This window comes from Asterias amurensis, chromosome 13, assembly GCF_032118995.1.
Source record: "Asterias amurensis chromosome 13, ASM3211899v1".
In the NCBI taxonomy this organism is placed as follows: Eukaryota; Metazoa; Echinodermata; class Asteroidea; order Forcipulatida; family Asteriidae; genus Asterias; species Asterias amurensis.
The window spans coordinates 5,618,641-5,634,243 of NC_092660.1; the positions used below are offsets into that span (position 1 = coordinate 5,618,641).

At 39.7% G+C, this 15,603-nt stretch overlaps 1 protein-coding gene across 1 annotated transcript; it reads left to right on the top strand.

The window, feature by feature from the left end:
- Positions 1-1,313: 1,313 nt before the first annotated feature.
- LOC139946594 (pleckstrin homology domain-containing family J member 1-like) lies at positions 1,314-14,567 on the top strand. Its single transcript, XM_071944293.1, has 5 exons — positions 1,314-1,691; positions 5,378-5,457; positions 9,535-9,613; positions 10,281-10,435; positions 11,219-14,567. Exons 1-5 carry the CDS (start codon positions 1,559-1,561, stop codon positions 11,420-11,422), a joined length of 651 nt encoding a protein of 216 aa, XP_071800394.1. The 5' UTR covers positions 1,314-1,558; the 3' UTR covers positions 11,423-14,567.
- Positions 14,568-15,603: the final 1,036 nt, after the last annotated feature.

Below are 15,603 nucleotides of genomic sequence, written 5' to 3' on the forward strand. Positions count from 1 at the left end.
CCACTCCCCTGAATACCTCAACTGAAGGGGAGGTGATGGTGTTGCCGGGGAGTGAGTTCCACCAGATGACGGTTCTTGGGAAAAAATGAGTTCGAGAATGACTGTATCCTACCTGGGATGATCTGATATTTATTTGGGTGGTATGATCTAGTATTACATGGGATTGCTGGGTTGAGGTATAGGTCTGGATTGACTGCAATAGTTTGGTTCTGATTTTGTAGAGGAGGGTGAGGCTGGCTGCCTGGCGCCGCCTGTCTAAGGTGTCCCTACTTCATCTGTGTATAATAACTTTATTTGTAAACCATTACAAAAATGAGCTTGCATAATTTAACGTTTAACGAATTTCACTATTTTCTCTTAAGTGCAATGCATAAATTTTGACGGTATTTTGGGGGTTGACATTAAATTTCGTCGTCACTCAACTTTGCGAGAAAAAAAAATACTAATTTGATTTCCCTGATAAAGTGGTTTGTCCTTTGTACGAGCAGGCTTCCAGAAGTCTTGCTGACAGCCTGTGCTATGTTCTGAGGTCCCCCTCCCTTGCCCCAACCCGCACTAATCAAGCTTTTGTTTTGGGGGGGAGCTCACACTGTGGAGCCATTATTGTAGTGGTTGAACCTGTATACTGACTATCGTGAGCAATGTTGGGGGTCGGGTACTCACTCACGACTTGCTACTTAAAGCCAGAGTCACCTGTACGAGAAGCAACAACTACATATTTTTAACTGCATAAATATAAACTCACACTGAATCAGAGACGGAGGTCTGTAATAATTAAGTTACAACACAATAGGCTCTCACAATAAATGGAAAGGACATTAATTGTTACACCATGGATGTGTATACCAAGCCCGATATGGCTGAGGGTATTGTCGTACTCATCACAGAGGAACAGAAGCACCCCAGCTCTAAAGAACTCCTGAGATTTCAAAGACACAAATGAATACATAATGACTGGGGGGTGGGGGGCTCCTGTCCTATTTCGAACACCAGCTGTGGCTGCGGTTTCAAAAGAAAAGGGAACGATTTACCAAATGAAAAGGAGCCGCATGTCAATGGAGTTCAGAGTATGTTTCATTTGTTAAAAATCAACCACACTCTTCAAAGGAAACAGTTAAGAATAGTAAAGGGCCCTTCCATTTGTATACTTCTTTACAAAGAGCTGACAACAAGCAAAGAAACAAGTTTATCTTCATAAACTATTATCAAAATTTCTCCTGTGATTGGTCAAAGAAGTGTAACTATTTGACTCACCACTAGAGGGCGCTATTTCTAGGTCAAAGTTTAGGGGAGTTCCCAAAATAAATGTTTTTTTATAGTTGTTGAACCATCATGGTTGAACAGAAACGATGATGATTAGTGCTAAATGGAAGTACGATAACGACCTAATCCGTCATTTCCTTTATGGGCAGAGCGTGCTAAACCACGTGTCCATGTTTACAAAATCATAACTGAGGACTGATCGAGACATGTAAGGTGTAATTATCCACAAGTTTTTTCAGCAGAGAGAGACGTAGACTGGGGTGACTGAAAAAACAGCGAGCCACAACAACAAACAATGCGGTACGGTGAGAATGAGTTAGCACGAATGGCATACAATGCCAACAATCCCGTCATGCAGGGGAAGTTGTTCTACAAAGGGATACAGCAGGGAAAGCTACGTCCCGTTAGAGAACAGCTACAAGGACAGGGTATGACTACAACGAATGGAAAGCCTTTTATAAAGCCTATCCTCCTTCCTTAGCAAGCAGGCCGAGCCCTAGCTAGGTCTACTAGTAGTACTAGTCTATGCAATTTATTATATTTTATAGTAATGCAATTCCAATTGAACTATTTTTTTAGTGGAATTTGGACCGTGTGAATTTGGGTGTGTTCCTGGCACTGACTGTGTAGTGTGTGTTCTAAATAGTATACAAATATTGACTGCTTCGAGTGCTATGGTTAAAACTATGACTCCCGAGGTGATCCCCGGAGCGTTCTATTTTCCCGAGGCGAAGCCGAGGGAAAATAGAACGCTCCGGGGATCACCGAGGGAGTCATAGTTTTTAACCATTGCACGAGTAAAAGCAGTCAATATTTGTTTTATAACACCCCAAACATTTCTAAATACTGTACTATTATTATTAAGTTACAGATTGCGAATACAGATTGCAAACACTTTTACTTACTGTGTTGCATGTAGTGTCGTGCAATCCGAAGTGGTTACAGACTATTAATTTATCATCCCAGTATACGCAACGGACGTCTGGGTACTGCACGCCATGTGCTAGTCTGTTGGACTAGCGCATGGCAAACCGACGCTCTATCACACGGCCGTCGTCTGGCAAAACTAAAACATGTCATGTGACGCGCTCTAAACCAATGAGCAGGCAGAATACTTGCAAGGGGTGTTATAATAAACACTAGCTGTTCTGTTCCAGTCAAGCAAGCTAAGGTTGGGGGGGGGGTAGACCCAGTTAGGGAGCACTCAAAAGTCGGAACGGTAGGAACGTTCTTTTTGGATCGCAAGAGTATCCCCGTCGCTTTTGTCCTTTCCACAGGACTGGTCTTTTGGAACGCTCCGCGTATACTTTGTCATGATGTTGCGATCCTGCGGGCATATGCCCGCAGGAACGTTCTTTTGCGCTAGGAACGTGCCCGACTTTTGAGACGCTCCCTTACTGGGGCACTGTACTTTTTTCCCCTGCGAAATACTACCAAAGATACCTTCATTACTACCAAAGATACCTTTTATAGTATCTTTGTTACTACTAGCTACTAGTACTAGTACTAGTCTGACCGACTTTTTTATTTTTTATTTGTCATGACATTACCGATCCATGCCAGTCGTACTCCTCGCGCTGTCCTCCTTTTTTCAAATTGTGTCAATGTCATTATCGGTCGTTCTTTTTTTTATTTTTAATTGTTCATTATTGAGCGTACGACCGATAATGAAGAATGAAGGTGTGAGAAAGCGGACAATCATGTACACAGAAGTGTAGGCCTGCAAAGCACTTCCTGAATACATTTGTAGTACTCGGCAGTGTACATGTACATTTACTGTACAGCGTAGTTTACAGTGTGTTTAATTGCAGCGGCAGGTCTAGCAGTGTCCAAAAAAGTTCCAACAGTTATCATTAAAGGGCAGTTCCACAGGGTCGGACGTACATTTAAGACACTTTTAAGAAGCTGCTCCGAGTCATGCTGTGTTATTCGGCCATACTTGACATACAAAAAGATTCATCAATATGATAAAAAAAAGTCTCCCACACCTTGGTCACCCCCCCCCCCCCCCCCCCCCGAAACAAGAAAACAAACCCATCTTGAACCTTTGTCTCAGTTACACTGACGACAACCCGGTCTGACCAAACTGCTCTGAGGGTCTCCAAAAGTCAAGGCCTCTTATGATTTCCCCACTAAAGACTGACGGTCACTCACAGCTCTGCCTGAAACTCTGTCTCACAGACAAAAACAGTTAAGTGGCAAAATTAGTCTTCATAGGCACAACCGCCTTCCTCTAGCTCTAGGAAAAGTAACCCTTGCGCTGCTCTGCCGTTCAGCAAAAACAAAACTCCTTCAACAAAAGAGATACGGTTGTCAAAACTGCCGGCTTATAGCCACAGAGCACACTTGGCTTTGATTTCAGTGAACTGCAGCAACATTTAAAGATTAAAGGGACACAAACCCTGTTAAAATGTTGGCCATGTTCTGGTGCCCCAAACCTATGTTCTAAAACCCCTTATCCAGATGATTCGACAGTCTACACCCACTATGGTCGAACACCCTTGTTCCAGTTACCCCTGGGGCGCGTGAACTACAAGCTACGTTCAGGGTTCAGGGGTTAAGAACAATATTGTCGTGTTAGAACACATAATATTGTGATGTTTTTACTGTATGTCTCTTCCCCTGCTCCACCCCTCTGCGCAGGACATGCAGCTTGCTCTGCCCTGCATCACATAGCACTGCAAAGTGGCAGGAATTTGTTTACTTTTGGTATTATGGTATATATTGTAACATGTGTGCACCGAAAAACAAACTCAAATTATGCCATCTTTGTTGACTTGTGTGTACAGTACATGTGTACATACAGTGTATGGATAATGTAATATTACCATGTTTACTTTTTTTTTTAGGCCTACAGTTTGATTTTAATATCAACGTCTCTTTCATGAGTTTGTGCGCCTCTCTCTCTCTAATAAGACAAGAAAAATGTAATGACTTTTTTTTCTGAGTTTTAGATTAATTGCCCTGCAGACAGGTTCTGCATGTTCATTCGTCCCACTTTGCCACCCCTGAAAAAAAATAGCAATGAAGAACAAAAAACGGGAAAAGAGCTTCACCTCAAATTGGAAATGAGTTTGTGTGAAATGTAAGCTAGCCGTGGAAGCATCTGGAAGTACTTGCACAGACTGGCCTTTGGCAACAGCAGACTCTCAGCAGGACATCTAAGATCAATCCAAGTGTCTTAATGCATTGCAAGAGGAACCTGTTTTTTACTCTCGGTCAAATTAACTGCGATTTTTGTAAAGTGAGATATATATTTTGATCAAACGATGACATTATCTAACAGCTACACTTTGGTCGCTCTCGGGCAACTTCAGAGCTCATGTTTCCGAGAAGATATTTCTAAAAGTACATTCACAATTTTATCATTGGTACTCTACATTTAGGTTGTGTGTTTTTTGTATTTATCTTCTTTATAACTATTATCCATCTTAGACATCGTAGGTTGAAATTTTAAAGTGGAGAGTCGGTAATTGCTTGTGACCTTTTTCCTGCAGGGCTCAAATTTTGGGTCAAATTCCAGCAAGGCTGCAGAGCTTGTGCTTAAAATGTTTACCATACCAGAATTTTGACCAGACCAAAAATTTTCAGGAGAAAGCGCTTTCTAAATTGTTTTTATTTGGATGGGGATTGTATACCACACTCAAAGTCAACAATTACGTAAACATCATTTCTTTATGTTCAGAGTATTACACAGTGACAGGGGAACAGACGGGTATTGCGCCCCGATATTTGGGCAAACCAGCAATTTAAACACCGAAGAAAGCCCAACAAAATTGTTTACCTGGCTAGAAACAAACACTTAAGGTTGTTATCTGATGTGTGTCAAATTTCGACAAATAAAACCCTCATGCCCCCCCCCCCCCCATACGCCCATGGCTCCTCTTCCTAATTTGTATGGTGAGCCAAAAGGATAACAAACCCAGTTTTTAGTTTCATCTTGAAGTGCCTCGTTTTGGCACGTACATGTATGTTTACTCTACAACCAATTATACTATCCCTACTCAATTACCCATAGTATCTAACATTGAGATATTATGATCAGACGCTTTTATTGCGATTTTCATTTTAATCTTGGAACTCTTTCTCTCTTCCTTTTCATTTTTGGTTTCAGCTTACAGGGAACGAGAGTTCAGGTTACAGGGAAACTTCTTGTTTTATTACAAAGTCAACGATGACAAGCGAGCTCTCGAGGTAAACCACTGTTCTCAAAGCAGGTTTTTATGAACTGCAAAATGTACATAATTTGTAATCAAAACCGCTTAGTGGCCATTATTACGTTGGTTATTCTTTGTTTCTCGTTGATCAAGATTCTATGAGTTATTGCACCATTATAGAAAACAAATACAGAGTTGAATTGATGAAAGAAAGAACAGAATCACCCCTGACTCAATTGCACCAAAACAGGAAATGATACTGGTTTAAAAAAACATGTTTTAAAGCCATTGGACCCTTTCGGTAAACAGTATTGTCCATGGCCCACACTTCGTGTATCACAACTTCTATATCAAATAACAAACCTGTGAAAATTTGGGCTTAATTGTATCCGCGCATTTCGCCGTGTCATGACATTTGTTTAAAATAAATCCATAATTCTCGTTAACGAGAATTTATATTGTTTTACTGTTTTCTCAAAAAGTAAAGCATTTCATGGAATAATATTTCAAGAGAAGTATTTCACCACTACCTTCTGTAAACCCTGTAAGTTATTTGTAAATCTGTGAACTTTTTTTTTCCTGTATCGATAGGGTCCAATGGCTTTAAATCCTAAAGAACAGGTTGAGTTTTTAAAATTGAAACAAAATGATGAACTGAATGTGAGTTTTATTCATGAACTTGAATCCAGTCACCCTTTGCACATTAAAATGTCCCATGCCCTCTCAAAGTTGAAATTCCAGCCCTGTTCTTTCTTTCCCAAACTGGATACTTGAACTATTTTTTCAGAAAGAACTCCCATTTAAAAGGCACTGGACACTATTGGTAAGTACTCAAAATAATTGTACATGCAAGCATAACGACTTGCTTGGTTACGGGCAATGAAAAACTGTTGATTATTAAACATTGTGCGAAATGGCTCTGAAGTAATGAAGTTTTTGAGAAGAGAAGTAATTTTTCACTAAAATAGTTGAATTGAATTCAAGACCTCAGCTGAGGTCTCGAAGAGGTCTGGAATTCATGGCATCTGAAAGCACACAACTTGTTCGACCTCATATATATCCATTATTCTCTCGCAACTTCGACGACAAATTGAGCTCAAATTTTCACAGGTTTGTTGTTTTATGCATGTTGAGATACATCAAATGATAACGGGTCTTTGACAATTACCAAATTAGTGTCCAGTGCCTTTAGAGCAATCAAACAGTTCCATAATCAAAGATATACTTCGCCTTTAAAAACCCACGCAGTAGCGTTGTTTCACAGTGTTTGATACAAGATAATGAGCTCCCTGACCCCCATCTTGACCATTATCACCCCCACACCCCCATTAGGGAGAGAGAGGGAGAGAGAGAGAGATCAAACCTGACCTCATTTCTCACGGAAGAAGTGATGTCCTTGGATGGGATTCAAACCCACTTTTTCAATTTCATGCCATCAGGAGGCCGGTCAAGCGAACTAAAACACTTAGCCATGAGTTTTCTAGCGGCATGTAAGGTCCCGCAATGTGTGATGGTCGGAATGTTTGATGGAAAAAAAATACTGGAGTAGAAATTAAATAACAATGAATGAGAAAAAAGAAAATGAGAAAGTTTAATTCATTCGAGTCACATAGACAAATTAAAGCTCACTTCAGTTAACTTATAGATTTATTTCATCTTAACATTCATGACATTGTGCAGTGCCTTTCTGAAAGGCATAAATTTAATACATTACATGACATCCTTGAAGGGAAGTAGTAAAATATCATAAAATAACTTTATAGCTGATATTAATTTCGGTTATACCAATATAAACCGATGTGTGTTGCACTGTATACCCAATACTTTCTCGGGTTCTGTGTAAAAAACCACTGTAGGCATATTACTCGGGTGGGATTCGAACCAACGACCTTTTCAATTCTAGAGAAGTATCATACCAACTAGACTACCAAAATTGCCCGATGGCTAGAGGCATTTCGAATCCTATGTTTCAGCAGTGGGTACTGCAAATAATTTAGTTAAATTTGCAATGCATCAGGAATAAAGAATATTCATTTTGGTTTTTACCCATACTGTATATACACCGATACATTGTGTTAGCACTGTATACACAGTACTTTCCTGGGTTCTGTGGACAAAATAATAGCCGATGTTCAAGAGAAATAGATCCAAAGGGCTTCAAATTTGGGGTGAAAAGCGACAAAACCATGAAGACTGTAGCTCCGTACGTTTACTAGACCGGTATCTTTTGTGCATGACCAGAAACTCTTCACAGGTTGGTTAGATGAAATTTGAAACTAGAATAAAACGCACGATTTAAAAAAAGCCTTGACGGAGGCGCTTCTGCGCCACATCTGTGTGACAAAGGAATTGTCCATGATTGTGCGATTGTAAAGAAAATTGTTCTGAGTCAGTCACTTGTAACCAATTTCGGTTTGAGTTTTGATTAAACTAGATGTGTGGAAGTCGAATCACACAAATCGATGCACAATGTTCAACCTTGTGAAGTTACAGCTTTTAAATTGTTTGTCAGATCGTTGTATTCAGAGGTTTTAACATTCGAGGTACACTGTGATGAAAAAAACAATTTATATGAACTTGATGGAAAAAGAAATGTGCTCAATGAAGTATGGAAACATTCTTTCTATAATCAAAACAATTTATATGAACTTGATGGAAAAAGAAATGTGCTCAATGAAGCCTGGAAACATTCTTTCTATATTCAAAGAGATTGAATGAGTGTGGGGAGATTGAAGAGCTTTTATGAATAAGAGTGGGAGGTTTTACTTTTGACAATCGACCTCTCTTAGAGCCTCTGGTTCAGCCTCCTATTTAACCCAAGATCCAGTAGATCTTTCAGTTCTGCTACAACCTTACAGCGCAAGTTTTTGCCATTCAAGGTTTGAAAGCTATGGGAGCCATAAAACATATTTGCCAGGCCACGGAGGTATTGAAGGTGATTGCATCTGAGCCCCCTTGTCATTGCATCAGTGCCCTTGAGGTTTGCAATTTCCTCATAGGTTTTATGGTGCCCTTTATCTAAGAGGAAAGGCCTTGATGCCCTTGCCCTTTCAAAAACAAAGCATACAGACCTGAGCCACGAATTACTACCTCTTTTTCAAAGATCAAAAAAGCCTAGCATGCCAGCTTCCGTTCATCAGATTAAAACCTAATCAGTTTCACTTTTGAACATTCCTACTCCTGTAGTTAACTTGTCTCTAACATTACATTTCGAACATGACAATTCATACATGAGTTTGTTTAAATGAACTAAACCGATGCATGCTCAAGGTCAAATGAACTTCCTGTTTTTCTGCAAAATGTGGGCGTAAAATTTAGATGTAGTTTCCACGACTAAGTTTTATGACAACCTGTGCTTCAAGAAACTAGGTGTACTGACGATATGTTGTTTAAAGTTGTACTAAACGAGACTTGTGAAAGCTACTTATCGTCAAATACCTCATCCTTTGAAAAAATATCACAGGTATGTTACTCGGGTGGGATTCGAACCCACAACCCTTGCAATTCCCACCCGAGAAACATGCCTGTAATATTATTTTCACAGGACTCAGAATTTCACCATGTTCACAGGACTCTGGGAAAGTACTGAGTACATCAGTGTATGGGTAAAAACACAAATTAATATTCTTTATACTGATGATAATTTAACATCTCTTAGATCCTTATTTGTTGTAACCCAACATATACACATAATCTACCTGTGAAAAGTTGAGCTTGGAAACAATGATGGGTAAAAACACAAATTAATATTCTTTATACCGATGCAAATTTAACATCTCTTAGATCCTTATTTGTTGTAACACAACATATTGAAACTACCTGTAAAAAGTTGCGGGCTTGGAAACAATGATGGTAAAAGCCACCCATGTTGCAAAGATTTGTTTATCTTCAGATGCCTGAGAAAGGCTTGATACCTGATGAAGCCTTTTGCGGATTCAAGTTTGTTTAAAAAAATATCTCTCTTTACAGAACTACGTTACATCAAAGGGGCCATTTCTAAAAATGTTTCAACAGCTCTCAATTGCCCTTTACTCAATAACATTTTTTATTTGATGGTGGCAGAATCTACTCTTCCTGATATCCAATGTTGTGTTTTGTCGTTTAAATTTGATAGCCGCTCGGAGCGTTGTGTTTGGAGCGTTACTCTGTGCAGAGAGAGATAAATGCCGACAAAGGATTCCTCTTCTCAATCGGTAAGTATCATATCCTCTGCAATTATGAGTCACTAGGTGGCAGCAGACTTACTGGTTTGCTCGGTCCAAGCGCCTGAACCAGAGCCATATAAATATTTTTGTTGTAAGAGTTATCACCTAACATAACAAGGCCTGTATGATGGCAAAAGGTGAGGGCTACATTTATAACTGATGGGCTATCAACCCGAATCAACTGTAACCAGGGACACAATGACACCTACATGTACGTGCTCCTGTGGCTGAAACAGGGTTAACCCCTTTACAGAAGGTTGTAGGCATGCATATCATATCCACTACTAGGAGCCTGGCTGGTAGAGCAGAATGCACTATCCCAACTTTTTTCGAAGCACTACGTTAAATGCCTTGCTAAGGGCACAAGACCGGGGTTTCGAACCCACACTCTGCTGTGTCAACACCAAAGCTTGGGCTAGGTGAACTCAACAGCTCACCCACAAAAGGCCATATCAAGAGAGTTGCATCAACTTGTGATTGGAAGCCATTTTGTGTTACCAACAAACACATGGGGCAAATATAGGGTGCCAGACTAGTCTGCCAATTGGGTTGTGCTGCATCTGGACATAAAAATGGCATCCAGGGGCTAAGAGATGCACTGTACCTTTGTTGAAACCCCGTTTATGCGCCCCACTTTTTTTTCCCATTTGAACAGCATTTCAAGATGACCGTGACAAGAAGCACTACTTCCTAGCTTCCTCGGGTCAGCTGTGTGACCAATGGGTGTCGGCCATTCGAGTCGCAAGCTACGAACAACTCAAAGCTACCCTAATTATGCTTCATCATAAAATCAAGAGATTAAAAGAAATGGTGAGTGTTGTAAACTTCACGTCTGTTGCATGTACTTCAATTTAGGATCCATTTTGTGTTAAACAGTTAAAACCCTAACGCTGTCGATAGTATCAGCTAGGCCTCATTGCCCGACTTACACGCATGACTGCATAGCAGCCTTTGTTTCCCCACAGCTGTACCGGCCACAGACTGCATTCCACGGCTTACCACATACTCGGTCCACAGCATTCCGGAATAGATTTGCGGCCATAGCCGCCTTCCGTCTTCAAGGAGTTTTAAAACAAAGACAAAAGTGTACATGTACAGCCACAATCATGGGTACACTTTTTGTTTTGTATGAAGACAACTAATGAACAACAGATAAAATTATCTGGAGCCAACTGGAGCGTTAATTTTTTTGCAGATCTTGTATTTTGACAAACTCTGGCACTTTTTATCATTCTTGATTGTAGCTTTATAAATAGTTGCATGTTTCTCTATAAGGGTTTTGAAAAATGTGTCTATGCCCAAACGTTTAAGTTTCTGAATAAGTTTTGAAATTTTTAGACAAATCAGCATTTTGGTTTTTGAATTCAGCAATTCATGCACATTACACAACATTCAGGACCAATGGCTTCATGTCTTATCTGAATTAGGCTCAGCAATTGTAGGCAAGTGTCTGACTTCAGGACATAAGTGTCACGAGAATCGAACTCACATTCTGCAGGTCAGAATCACCAGCACTTGAGTCTGGTGCTCTAAACAGCTTGACCACAACACGTCACAATAGTTATAAGCCAATGTACTTTTGTTTTTTACCAGGAAAAGCCCAAAGAAAACGCACCTAAGCAACAGCAGCAGGTGAAGCCAAGCACAGCACCATCGAGGGCCCAGCCGCCACGGCCTAAACAACCACCACAACCCAGGAGAACTGCTCCCCTACCACCTGCAGCCAAAGGTGCTGCAGCCGCATGCAGCAGTACTCCAGAAACAGTGGCTGAAGGACTGCTTCTAGACTTCTCTTAACCCTTTCTACACATATGAACAGTTAGGAGACCTGACTCAAATCCATAATAAACCTACAACCAACCTCGTTCCCAGGGGTGATCGATCTCACCGCGCCAGTTTTTCCCAGCATGCCTTGCTCGATCATAACCACTGGAAGTGTGACTTCAAAATATCCAAATATAAGGGATATTACAATTAGTCCTGTGAAGACGCACAGCGTTTCATATTTTGCGCGTATATGATAGCCAATCAAAGACACGGATCGGAGTTTCCCTCCCAGGGGTTAGAGACGTGTGCAGAGCTAGCGTGATACGGCCTGCTGCCCATGGTAGCGATGTTGCCCTACAACTGCTTTACTGAGCCCACAATGAACCAGTTGTCCCAAATCTTTCAAAATACCATTCAGCAGGAAGTTTACTCGACATGGAATTTTGTGTTGTTGAAGAACTCAAAATACTGTACAAATGTTTGTGTCGAAGCAGGGTCAAAGGCAATTTCTTTATTAAAATGTTGTTGTTTTTTTAAGTTAAAAATTGCAGGCCTGCTGACTTTGTGTGATATATGCAGACCCAAATTACAATTGCTTATCATTGGAACTGACGCACCATTACAATAAGTCTATATATTTGAATGGTTGAGTTTCATACAGTGGAGATAGTCTTTTATCTTTTTCAATAATCAACCAATAATAGTTTGATGTATGTCTGCAGATCCAGATTGACAATGGTTATCGTTGGAAATGGCGCACAATAACTAAATCTACATGTTTATATTTGAATGTTTGAGTTTCATACATTGCAGATGTACAGTCACATTGGAACCTGACGATGACTAGAGCAAGCTAGTCGAAACGTTGAGACCAATTCCGAACTGACTCCGCGGCGGTACAGTTATTACGATCCTATAAGCTAAAGTAGTAGTCCAGTCAAATTTCTATACCATCCTCCCTGGTAATAGTTATAAAGCAAGACAGTTCCCTAAGAACAACTCTACCTGGCAAGTAGATACACACATGGTGTTACCGCAAACCAAATATATATTGATACCCCACCATGCAATGCCTCAAATCCTATACACATTGGAACTGGCGCACAATAACTAAGTCTGTAGTATTTATGTGAATAATTGAGTTTCATACAGTGCAGATGTACGGTCACATTGGAACTGGCGCACAATAACTAAGTCTGTAGTATTTGTGTGAAAAATTGAGTTTCATACAGTGCAGAAAGTCCTTTATCTTTTTCAATAATCAACCAATAATAGTTTGATGTATGTCCGCAAACCCAAATTGACAATGCTTATCATTGGAACTGGCACATGAATATCTAAGTCTACATGTTTATATTTGAATGTTTGAGTTTCATACAGGGAGTGTCTTTTATCTTTTTCAATAATCAACCAATAATAGTTTTATGTATGGAGCCCCAAGTTGACAATGCTTATCATTGGAACTAGCACATGAATAACCAAGTCTTTGAATGATTAGTTTCATACAGTAGCTTAAAGATTGTCTTTTTATCTTTTTCAATAATCAACCAACGCTGATCATTGGAACTGGTGCACCAATCATTAAGTGTTAATGTTTCAACGTTCAGTTCCATACAGTGGAGTTTTTTTTTTTTTTTTTAAGGCAGTGGACACTATTTGTAATTACTCAAAATAACTATTAGCATAAAATCTTACTTGGTAACGAGTAACGGGGAGAGGTTGGAAGTATAAAACGGCTTCCTCTGAAGTGACGTAGTTTTCAAGAAGGAAGCAATTTTCCACGAATTTGATTTCGAGACATCAGATTTAGAATTTGAGGTTTCGAAATCAAGCATCTGAAAGCACACTACTTCGTGTGACAAGGGTATTTTTTCTTTCATAGTCATCTCGCAGCTACGAAGACCAATCAAGCTTAAATTTTCACAGGTTTGTTATTTTATGCATGTGTTGAGATACTGCAAGTGGTCTTTGACAATTACCAATAGTGTCCAGTGTCTTTAATAATAAACCAATAATAGTTTGATGTTGATAACAGGAAAGTTTCCTTGTGACGACGCATATTTAATTTTTTAATTTTGTATGATTAATTTAAAACGGAGCACCTAGATTTATTAGTTTGTGTTTTTAATTTTTAAAGTGGTGTATAAAATATATATATGAGGGGAGTATTTAATTATAAAGTAGCAATTAAGCGAGTTATAAATCATCCTTTAACCGAGTTATTAATAATAATACTACAGGTTGAACACCTTTGGTAACAGTCAAAGACCAGTATTCTCACTTAGTGTTTCCCAACTTTTCAGTACAGGCCGGTGCCAAAGAAAGAGCTTGTACTTCAGCCAAGAGCTTGTACCTATGAGCCAAGGCCTTGATTTTAAAATGACTGAAGTAGATTGAGGGGTAAAGGCAGCTTACTCTAGTATGGCACTACGGTCAGAATACGTCTTGATATTTTAGAAAGTGTCAAAGAATCCGCCACGATAATGATAAACACGGAAAAACAAAAGTTTGACAAGACAGATTGTCAGATATATTTTGAATATCAAAACATCTTTATTTAGGGTTATTTGTCATCAATTTTTGCAAATTACTGTGATATTATTTCTTACAACATAATTCAAGTTTAGCAGCTAAATCAGTTTGCACGGTACATTTTTTGATTAAAGGCAGTGGACACTATTGGTAGTTACTCAAAATAATTATTAGCATAAAACCTTTCTTGGTGATGAGTAATGGGGAGAGGTTGGTAGTATAAAACATTGTGAGAAACAGCTCCCTCTGAAGTGCCATAGTTTTTGAGAAAGCAGTCATTTTCAACGAATTTGATTTCGAGACCTCAGATTTAGAATTTGAGGTCTCGAAATCAACCATCTAAATGCACACAACTTCGTGTGACTAGGGTGTTTTCTTCTTTCATTATTATCTCGCAACTTTGATGACCGATTGAGCTCAAATTTTCACAGGCTTGTTATTTTATGCTTATGTTGAGATACACCGACTGTGAAGGCTAGTCTTTGACAATTACCAATAGTGTCCACTGTCTTTAAGGTTTGGTCTTCCAACAAAGGCATGCTTTAGGAATACCCCTAATACAGTGTATTAAAAACAGAAAACTTTACTGAAACTGTGATCAACTTCATAAATAAACGACAGACAAAAAGCTAAATTCAACTAACATTTTGTCCCAAATGATTGATGATTCCGCCTTTACGTATGTCAAGAAATGATCAGAATCGTTAAAGCAAACGTTTTCATAATTAAGTAAACGGTACAATGCAATGTGTCAGCGCAACAAGGTCAAAACTCTTAATCATTTACACAAAACTGGAGTAAAAAAAAAAAGACAATAATAGTTTGTATCTCTCAAATCTACCAGGAAATATGAAACATCCTATGGTTGGAAATACATTGAGCAAGTTCTAGTGACCACATTAGTCGACCCGTGATTCACTACTGATCAGGGCCTAATGTTGCATTTAAGCAAAACAATCCTTGCTTAGTAAAATCAGATGACCGGCCAGGACTCCACCCAATGGACTGAGCCGGCCTGTCAATCAAACTGTGCGCGTTCACCCATTTGACCAATCACAGCAATGATTGTGGTCGAACAAACTCGGTCATGCGTGCGCGTATATTTGGCACACGCGGCAGAATCGTGCAAAATGTCATCGGGAGCGTTCGTACACGTGTCTTGCTCACGTGTGCGGTGGGCGGAGCTTAGTGAACGGTCCATTGTTATGCTAAGTAAACAACAGCTAAAGACCAGTCAAAAGCAATGTACCTAGTGAAATTTGCAAGCTTTTTTTCGTGCTTAAGCAATTTTTTTGCTTAAGCAGCTCTATGAAATTGACCCCAGCCATGTACAAGCTCAGTGACACACTCACTCGAATGTCTCCTTTGGAAGCCTAGTCAACCATAGCTACCACTGTATTTAACACATCGATCTCCTTCCTTCCTTTCGCTATAGTGTCACTGGTTCCCCTCAGCGCTTTACACATGTTAGCATGGAACAGGCTATTGACACCTTGCACGCCATTTCACATGCGGCGAATGTGCCACGCACACCATTTTGGTTGCCAATTGGGTTTATGTGTAAATGCCGCGTCGCCTAAAATGCGCACTTCACTGATTAACATTGCCCACCAAGATAATTTGATGATGACATCGGGTGAATTGGTTCAATTGGGACCATTAAAGAAACAATGGTCATG

Excerpts from the sequence above, each read along its gene's own strand:
- LOC139946594 (XM_071944293.1), top strand. The coding sequence starts at position 1,559 with ATGCGGTACGGTGAGAATGAGTTAGCACGAATGGCATACAATGCCAAC. Across the intron at positions 5,458-9,534 it reads ATGACAAGCGAGCTCTCGAG|CCGCTCGGAGCGTTGTGTTT; the intron begins GTAAACCACTGT and ends TAAATTTGATAG. Across the intron at positions 10,436-11,218 it reads TCAAGAGATTAAAAGAAATG|GAAAAGCCCAAAGAAAACGC; the intron begins GTGAGTGTTGTA and ends GTTTTTTACCAG.